This window comes from Cucurbita moschata, unplaced genomic scaffold (genome assembly GCF_002738365.1).
Source record: "Cucurbita moschata cultivar Rifu unplaced genomic scaffold, Cmos_1.0 Cmo_Scf00013, whole genome shotgun sequence".
In the NCBI taxonomy this organism is placed as follows: Eukaryota; Viridiplantae; Streptophyta; class Magnoliopsida; order Cucurbitales; family Cucurbitaceae; genus Cucurbita; species Cucurbita moschata.
In genome coordinates this window covers 4,613,862-4,622,773 of record NW_019268529.1, presented here as the reverse complement: position 1 = coordinate 4,622,773, position 8,912 = coordinate 4,613,862, and the positions used below count along the sequence as shown (strand labels likewise).

General features: G+C 35.4%; 2 protein-coding genes, 1 long non-coding RNA gene and 4 other non-coding genes across 7 annotated transcripts in view; 1 reads left to right on the top strand and 6 right to left on the bottom strand.

Annotated features, from left to right (window-relative positions):
• Positions 1–1,100, top strand: part of LOC111451702 (peroxisome biogenesis protein 22-like) — a 5,981-nt gene extending 4,881 nt beyond the window's left edge. The window contains exons 7-8 of the mRNA XM_023092218.1: positions 471–572; positions 669–1,100. Coding sequence (XP_022947986.1) covers positions 471–572; positions 669–773 — 207 coding nt within the window. The 3' untranslated portion in view covers positions 774–1,100. The remainder of the gene's footprint in view (positions 1–470; positions 573–668) is intronic.
• A 403-nt stretch (positions 1,101–1,503) lies between these two features.
• On the bottom strand, positions 1,504–5,108 carry LOC111451697 (traB domain-containing protein). The gene is made up of 9 exons (XM_023092210.1): positions 4,590–5,108; positions 4,343–4,390; positions 4,142–4,201; positions 3,861–3,944; positions 3,652–3,756; positions 2,982–3,095; positions 2,758–2,858; positions 1,953–2,064; positions 1,504–1,833 (listed from the first exon to the last, which is right to left on the bottom strand). The coding sequence occupies exons 1-9, from the start codon at positions 5,085–5,087 to the stop codon at positions 1,708–1,710; spliced, it is 1,248 nt and encodes a 415-aa protein (XP_022947978.1). The 5' UTR covers positions 5,088–5,108; the 3' UTR covers positions 1,504–1,707.
• A 753-nt stretch (positions 5,109–5,861) lies between these two features.
• On the bottom strand, positions 5,862–7,137 carry LOC111451704. The gene is made up of 2 exons (XR_002712018.1): positions 7,032–7,137; positions 5,862–6,410 (listed from the first exon to the last, which is right to left on the bottom strand). It is a non-coding gene; the product is annotated as an uncharacterized LOC111451704 (long non-coding RNA).
• LOC111451893 lies at positions 6,248–6,373 on the bottom strand. The gene has a single exon (XR_002712051.1). It is a non-coding gene; the product is annotated as a small nucleolar RNA snoR80 (small nucleolar RNA).
• Positions 6,469–6,580, bottom strand: LOC111451890. Its single transcript, XR_002712048.1, has one exon. It is a non-coding gene; the product is annotated as a small nucleolar RNA Z152/R70/R12/ (small nucleolar RNA).
• Positions 6,687–6,768, bottom strand: LOC111451887. Its single transcript, XR_002712045.1, has one exon. It is a non-coding gene; the product is annotated as a small nucleolar RNA R11/Z151 (small nucleolar RNA).
• LOC111451886 lies at positions 6,830–6,927 on the bottom strand. The gene has a single exon (XR_002712044.1). It is a non-coding gene; the product is annotated as a small nucleolar RNA Z157/R69/R10 (small nucleolar RNA).
• Positions 7,138–8,912: the final 1,775 nt, after the last annotated feature.

Below are 8,912 nucleotides of genomic sequence, written 5' to 3'. Positions count from 1 at the left end.
TTTTTTTTTTTTTTTTTTTTTTTTTTTTTTTTTTGGTTTATAAAAATTAAGCTTATAAACATTCTTAAACCAATAAGTTTCTTTGTTTCCCTATCGACTTTGTATAAATGTTTTCAAAACATAAAAAAGTAGTTTTATTTTTGAAATTTGGCTAGGAATTCAAATATCTCCTTGAGAAAGATGTTAAAAAAATTGTGGGGCATCACAATTTTCAAAAACCAAAAACGGTAGAATTTGTTTAGGCGTCTGCAGTTTCCAACCTTAAAACATGTAGCAGACGACAGCTTTTGGTATCTCTGACTCCCTTAACTGGAACTTCTCATAAAGGTAGTTGACTTGGTAACTGCACAAGCTTTGATTAGAAGCAAAATCGTCCTTCGAATCGTTTGGTGTTAAAGCCTGGAGAAAAATAGGGGACAGCCATACATGGCAATTTCCTTGGCTTTTAATTAATTGAGGATTTTCTGTAGGTTCTCTTCTGTAGCATGGAGAACGGGCGAGCATCTTTCGTGCGTCAACTGGAACCCGATTGGCATATAGATTCCAATCCCGATATCATTTTTCAGTTAGCTGTAAGTTAATCATCCATCATGTTAGCAAGTTTTATTGTTCTCTAGCACCTGCAAATACATGGTGATCACTGATATTTTTCCTTTACTCATCACCAGAGGTTCATCAAATATCAACTTCACGTAGCTCCAATCAAACACGAGCGAGCTGCTTCTAACGTTTACTGCTCTCCATCCTTGGAACAGTTCTTTGGAAACATTTGACTTGAAACCAGTTCAAGAATGGAATTAACTTTCAAATATAGTTTATCATTTTATTTGGGCCTTGTTGATTGTTATTGCATTTGGTTCTCTTTAGGAACTAAGCAAGCTCAGTTTGCACTAGGCCGCCGTTGCTGGTGTTAGATAAGATAGGTGTACCATGCCTTTTTCTTTTTTGTGTTTCTGCAAAGATATTGTGTTGTCTTTGGCAGAGCAACTTTATGTCCCATTAATATACACCTAGTTTAACTGATGTAATTTATTAGATCTTCTCAGGCATGACGAATGCCAATTGGGTTACCAACTTTATGTCACTTTTCTTGGACAAAACTTGAAAGTGTGGACTTTTCCAACGAAAACTAAGCTGATATGATATAATCTTCATGTTTAAAAAGGTAGTATGCTCTAAAACATAGAGATTAGGAACCTAATTGTAAATAACCTTAATAATCTATGCTTGGATTGACGAAATCAATTAATGAGACTGAATTGCTTTCTCATAATTTTTAAAAGGAGTGTTCTAAAAAGTTTCTTCCTACTTTATTTGGTATAACTCAAATGGCGATGCCCCAAGTTCTTACAAAAGCAGCCATAGCCAGCCAGCCCCGTGGCATTGCCTCCATGATGAACTTTCACTGTTTCAAACATCTATACACAAGTGTTTCAAGAATTTAGCCGTAGAAATTTTCAAATGATTCCACATTTGCACGCACGGACACCTAGAAAAGAAAAGATAATAATGAGAAAAATTGATTTGTTATTGCAAGTTTGTGGTTTAATCATTCTGCTAAAGCAAAACCTCAAGCAAAGTGGACTCGTTTAACAAGTCTAAAATGGTTCTATAATGAAGCTGACTGTATAAGCTGCATATTTGTTGATCATTTTTATAGCATTCATTGCAGCAGGTGAGTCATTGGCCAAGTCCCCTTCAATGGTGTTATTTTCTGCAAGCAAGGTAGATGCCAGATATGATTGCAACTCCAGCAACTGCAATGCCTAGTGACGTAAAGATCTTTACAACAGGGACTCGTTTTTGCTCCGGCATTTCCAAAAGATCCTTGAGCTGCAATTTCCAGAAAAATATACATGGCAAGAGTGAGGCTGCATTCGAATCATTACTATAAAGAGGAACAATGGTAGTAGCCTCGTTGAGTTCCTTAAAAATGGGAGAATCTAGCCTACCTTAACAGGCTGCTGCCAATTCTTCTTGATTCCATTTAGGTGACCTTTCCCGACAACCGCAACAACTGAACGATGCTCCTTGGCTACTCTTAGCAACGTAGTGGACATGTACCTGAAACGTGTATAGATAGGGGCAAAAAAATAGTCAAGAATGTGAAAAATGGATGTCGAAAAAATAAAAAACCTAATGCAAACAATAATGAAGGATATATGATAATGAAATCAGAGCACCAGTCATTGAGAAGATAAATGATTTTGATTTGTAAGATTCCTATGATTCCATGAAGAATCTTCCTATGATTCCATGAAATACAAATCAAGGGGGAACGCAGTATTCTTTATTTTATAATGTAACCTGTAACCATGTTCTTAGTCCAGCGAAACAACTCAAGCATGAATGAGAATCATGTCTCTTTTAAGTTTTAGGAATTGTTTGACAATTTGTTGAATAGAACAATTTTTAAGAATTGTAATAGGAGGCCTTGGCATAAAGTCGCTAACATCATAATTTCCATAGTGAAAACAACTTGATTTATTCTTAAAAAATGGTAATTCATGAGAAAGAAACGAAGGAAAATAAAGAAAAAGTGCCTTTATACATGTCACCCAAACATGTAACTAGTTGAATTTCTATGCACAAAAAGAAAAAGACTACTTCATTCAGAGAAAATGTTTTTCTAAAAATCCACTTAATTTATTCCTGTTTGAATTTAGAAAACCCATTGAATCCATAATCAATAAAACAGAATTTTGAAAAAGGAAAAGGGTAATCAGCATCAAACAGAACAAAGGTAAATGTACAAACTGATCTCGCTCATGCACAAGAGTGTCCATCAATGTGGGAAATTCCTTGCTCATTTCTTGAATTATGAGTGTGAGCATGTCAACATCGTCCATATCCTTCAACTGAAGACAAAAGTACGGTTTGTTTTGGAATCAGTTTCTAAATGCCTCACAATTAAAAAGAGAAATAGAGGAGAATGGGCACTTGTGAGGAAAAAGAGAGAGAGATGGTATATGAAATGGTACCATTTTGGTTAGTTCCTCAGGGCCTGGCAAAAAGAAAGCTTGAAAAACGAAGGAGTAAAGCAATTTTATCTTATGCCAAAGTGGCATTTTCGCCCATGCCCTCCTTATTGTAATCTGTTGCGTAAACGTCAAAATATTACAGATCATTCGGGTATATAAAAATAACAAACTGAAAGTCATCTCGTTGAAGAATATGAGATAAGGATATAAATCAAAATAACCAGAAAGAAAAGGTAAGGAGACAAGTCCTGCTTAAAAACTAACAGAGGAAAAATGCAATAGGAATAGAATGTCATCTAATCGTAAGTCTGCACATTTGGCAAAGGATTATCCATTCGAACAAAAGAAGTACCAACCAAAGCACACAAAGAGGATGGACAAATAGATGGAAATGATGGATGCAACAGCCAACACAATATAAAACACCTTTAAAGCGAACATTATACGATAATTAAAGCCCTTAAATGTGCTTTGAGGCTTGAGCAGACCAGGAATTGTCTTAAGAACAGACTATTATACCACAGAAGAAACTTCTTCAGGGTAAATTACTCTCAAAGAAGCAGATTAGTTGGGACAATCAAATTGACTTTTGAAACAAATGTAATAGAACAATAAATATGATTAAAAGGGATAATTTATTCAAGAAATCCCATCACCAAGAGGATCATACCTGTACTGGACGATCACCAAGAAGGACCTTACCACCATACTTCATTGCTTCTTCATAGGCTACACGAAACTCAGAACCAGGAAAGACTTCAAGTTTGTTGGCTACCTAAGATAAAAGCAAGACATATAATTCGAATAAGACACAATCTTTCAATTGAATTGTAAAACAAATGACGTGTAAAATATATAGAACATAAAGAAATAACATGCCTTGGCAAGAAACCAACTGTAGAGAATACCAAAGATGTTATGCTTTTTCTTCCACATTTCAACCATTTCTCCCATAGTTGGAACCTGGTGAACTAAAGGTCAGGAAGAGCAAAAATTGAGAGCTAAACAAGAAGCCTACGCATGCTGTACACCAGCAAATTTGTATAATCGATGTTATTAAGCAACCAGTGTGGTTATTCAAGACTCATGTTCAGAACCCTAAACCAACAAGCTATTCGATTGAATTTGAAATAATCGCCATAATCAAATTACAACCGTACCTTCAAATTCTGAGGTGTGAGAACAGCCACTCGGCTCGAGCATAATTCCAAGAAGACAACCTGCATATGCAAGGCATTCAATGAACAAACACGAAAGCAAATGCAACATGTAAAAACGCCTTTCGAAAGCGGGCTGCTAACCTGCAGAATCACCCATCTTTCAATCTAGTATAACTGAGTTTCAAAAAAAAGAGGAAGCACCTGAGGTTTCAAATAACTGATTACAGCTTGAACTTCTCTGCACGATTCCTGCACCCATACAAGTGATCTAATTCATCTCTAACTCGAGTACTCCAATTAATCTTGGCAGCTAACAACAAACAAAATTCCGAAAGGGGTCTAGCAATCTCTCACCAATCCATGTTTTCCTTCTCACACCCTCCAAATTTCAAAAAGAAAATGCAACAAATACAAGCCAATTAATCACAATCGAAAATCAAAAGGTTACTTGAGAAACGTGTGCTGTTCCAACAAGGTAGACATCACAAATGCCACCCTCATCAGCGGTCTCGCAAGTCAATACCACCACGCTTCTAGAAAGCTCCTCCGGAAGGACTCTACTCTGCTCCGTGAAACCTTCTTCGGCCTCGGGCAAAATCACAGAGGCTGCCTCGTCATTAATCTGTTCATCGGTAGTACTAACAATACTCTGAACCAAACTCTCGATATCCGGATTCTCGATGTGGACAAAATCTTCCACAGAAGGGGAATCAGATTCCGGAGGAACCGGGTCCATCGCCTGGGGCAGACGGGGAGGCCGACGGGGAGGGTCAGAGATTTTGGGCAAGAAAAATCCGAATCTGAGTGGAGTTGAAAAATGCCGGTGGGTTTTGAAGGCTAGGGCATGATTAGGACGGCGGAGATGAGGTTTGACGGTGGCGGGTTCATAGAACAATCGTGACTCGAACGAGTTGAGCTGAGTTCCAAAACGAGTCAATCGATTCATATACCTCGGCCGCCTAGTCTTACCCGCACTTCAAGATTCAATATATATACAATTAAATGCCAAAACATTTTTCGTGTATCAAATCAAGCGTGTCACGTTCTGATTGGTTGTCCAACGCAATTATTTTGCCACGAATCAGCCGTAAAAAACAATTAATATATTTTTATTTTCGACAATCACTTTCCGTTTTTCAATTTGGAATCAGTAATGGAATTTCCAATTTTATTTTTAATAATTCCAAATTGGTATTAATTGTATAATTAAGAAATTGAATTATAATTTGGGGTCAATTATATACATAAATAAATAAATAAAATTGAATTATTCTCGAGTCATAATACATGGAAAGTCACAATATTAGTAGACAAATAATAATACCTGAGGAACAATATAACCACATTTAATATAGTATGCAATTAATGTTTTTTTTTCCTAAAATGTTCTTAGACATTTTTATTAATATCTAAAATATTTTCCTCATTTCTCGCATTTCATTTAATTGTTGATAACCATTTTAATTGTTTTGAGATAATTCAATAACTATTTAGTTTTATGATATTTTTTTATAATTATATTAGATTTCAAAATAATATATTCCATGATTCTTCAAACACAATTTAATTTTTAAAATATTAGTAAAAAGTAGATAACATGCTTAATTTTTATATTAATTTGGTCCCTAGACAAGTATCAATAATCTCAGTACAGCTTGGAAACATAATTATTAAAAATTATAAATTTAATTACTATAATTTAATATTGATAAAAAATTCGTTGAAAAATTAAAAGAAATAATAAATTTTATTAGATAATAACAATAATCCTTACAATGGAGGAATTAAATAAAAATTATAAATTACAAATTATTACAAAAACTTGAGCATTAAATTTTAGTATGCCACGATCCAGCGAGAGTGACACCAGGAAAGCCATAGCAAAGAGTCTGCAACGAGGACACGATCCTTGACCTGAATCTTACATGAATTATCGATCTCTGCCATGCTTCGTCTAGCAATCATTCAGTCGAAAATGGAAAATACATAAAAATAAAAAAAAAAAAACTCAGAATCTATTAGCAATTTCAAGCAATGGATCATATTGATTAACAAAAAATGCAAGTATGAAGTAAAGGGATTTTTAGAGGTTAGCTCCTGAAGTGAAAATGTCTGAGGTGTTTCCACGATTGAATGGGATTGAGGCTAACCATCAATCAGGATGGCCACATTACTGATATTGCGTCCGAGCCATTATGCCAAGAGGAACTGAAATAATCCCCCAGAATTGGTAATGGACGCACTGTTCTAACCCCTAAAAATACCCTTCCTATTATCACACAAAACTAATCTAAACACACTGTAAATCTTAAATGGAATCAAACAAAGAAGCTCAGTGGAAGGAGAAGTCGTTTAATATACAGGCTCACGGCATAACTCGATCAAAAGTTATGGCCACTGCCCACAACACGTCCAAGTGCTTAACATCATCATTGCTTCTTAATCAGCAGAATCGATTATACGTCATGCAGAAGCATATGAATACTACAAGAATGAATTACCGATCACAAACATTCAAACGAATCTACACTAAATCATGTAAAACAGGCTTCAGTGTGTGTAACAGTCAGATCATTGATAAACTCACTGAAATCCGCTAAGATTATTTGAAATATCATCATAAGCCCGTATAATCGAACACGAAATTAAAAAATTATCAAACAAAACTACGCTTCTAACAAATTCCAGAGAGTGCTCAGACAGCCAAGGGTATATTAATCAGATCCCGGGAATTGACCCAGATCAGAAACTCTAGTCCACGAAAATTGCATCATCACAGCAACTCAGCACAGATAAAAAATATGAAAAGAAAACGAGCATCGAAGTTGAAGGAGAAAGAAGAAGGGTTTGAAAACTATGCAGAATGAAAAAGTAAGCTATGCACTAAGACCTTCTGTTTGAATGGAAACTCGAACTGCAGTTGGAAAGAGAACAATGGAGAAATCGACGATGTCATGAGCATGGTCCAATGGTGACTTTATAGGCCATCGACTGAGAAATTAGGGTTTCCCGTATCGGCAAGTTTAGGGTTTTTCTTGATTTCATCGGCGCAGCACTGGGCTGGGCCTCAACATTAGTAATTTAGCCCATTAAAAGAGGCCCATGGACTCAAACTTCGAGATGGGCCGGGCCTCAACATTAGTAATTTAGCCCATTAAAGTAGGCCCATGACTCAAACTTCGAGCTGGGTTGGGCCTCAATATTAGTAATTTAGCCCATTAAAAGAGGCCCATGGACTCAAACTTCGAGATGGGCTGGGCCTCAACATTAGTAATTAGCCCATTAAAAGAGGCCCACGGACTCAAACTTCGAGCTGGGTTGGGCCTCAACATTAGTAATTTAGCCCATTAAAAGAGGCCCATGGACTCAAACTTTGAGCTGGGCTGGGCCTCAACATTAGTAATTTAGCCCATTAAAAGAGGCCCACGGACTCAAACTTCGAGCTGGGTTGGGCCTCAACATTAGTAATTTAGCCCATTTAAAAGAGGCCCATGGACTCAAACTTCGAGCTGGGCTGGGCCTCAACATTAGTAATTTAGCCCATTAAAAGAGGCCCACGGACTCAAACTTCGAGCTGGGCTGGGCCTCAACATTAGTAATTTAGCCCATTAAAAGAGGCCCATGGACTCAAACTTCGAGCTGGGATGGGCCTCAACATTAGTAATTTAGCCCATTAAAAGAGGCCGACGGACTGTCGGGTTGTTTAGTTATTTAAAAAATTCTTTAAATTATCTTACCTTAATAACTAAAATATCATAAAACCAAATATCAAAAGCCTTCTCAACCAACACATTTCTAACCTTAGTTGCAAAAGTCAAAGTTCATAATAATCTTACATTAATGGTAAAAGTCAAAAGTTTCTTAATATTCATAATAATCTTAAAAACATAATCGAACTGTAATTTTTATTTTAATGACTAAAAATTATGAACTGACCTGAATTTTTTAATTTTTTAAAAATGCAGCTCAACCAAACCGAAAAAAATCTACCACAATTTAATCTTAATAATTTCGATTGGTTAATTCCGATTAGTCAGATTCTCAAGTCATATGAATACCTCAATTCAAAATTTCAAACATGAGTAGAAATTTAAACCTATTATTTTTAATGAAATCTTCCCGATCAAGTGTATCATATTTAAATAAATTAGTTGCGTAAAGAAAAAGGGTAAGTACGCGCTCTATAACAACAAGCACAAAAAACGCGTCTCAGAGTTATAGATGGGTCACTATGTATTTCTTTTCGACTCCTAAAAAACGATAGTTTCTCGCCTCATAAGGTGGAAGGGAACATCAAACCTAATCGAAACTATGAAACTAGTTGATAATTATTGAAATTGTTCGAGATATTTTCATTTTAACTGTGGATAAGATTGTTGAAAGCACATGTCGAACAAACACACATCGGAATTGTCAAGGTTGCAAGATGAGTGGTTAATGTTGGGACCCAAAATTGAGTAATATAATTGAGTGACAAATTAAAAGCTTACATTATTTATTTTCCTCTCCCTAATATTTGATTGGCTCTTGTTTATTCTCAATTTATTTTTTAAACATATAAAATTATTTTTTCTTAATTATTTGTGCACTTTATGATAAAATGAATGGGATGCATTGAATTTGAAGCTCTAATAATACTACCATCATCATTGAATTTATTCATATTAAATATTTGAATCTATAAGATTTCTCTTAATATTTAAAATTAATATTTAAAATAATTGAGGTGACAATAATAAAATATGGAGTAACCAAAGAGACAAAGATCTCT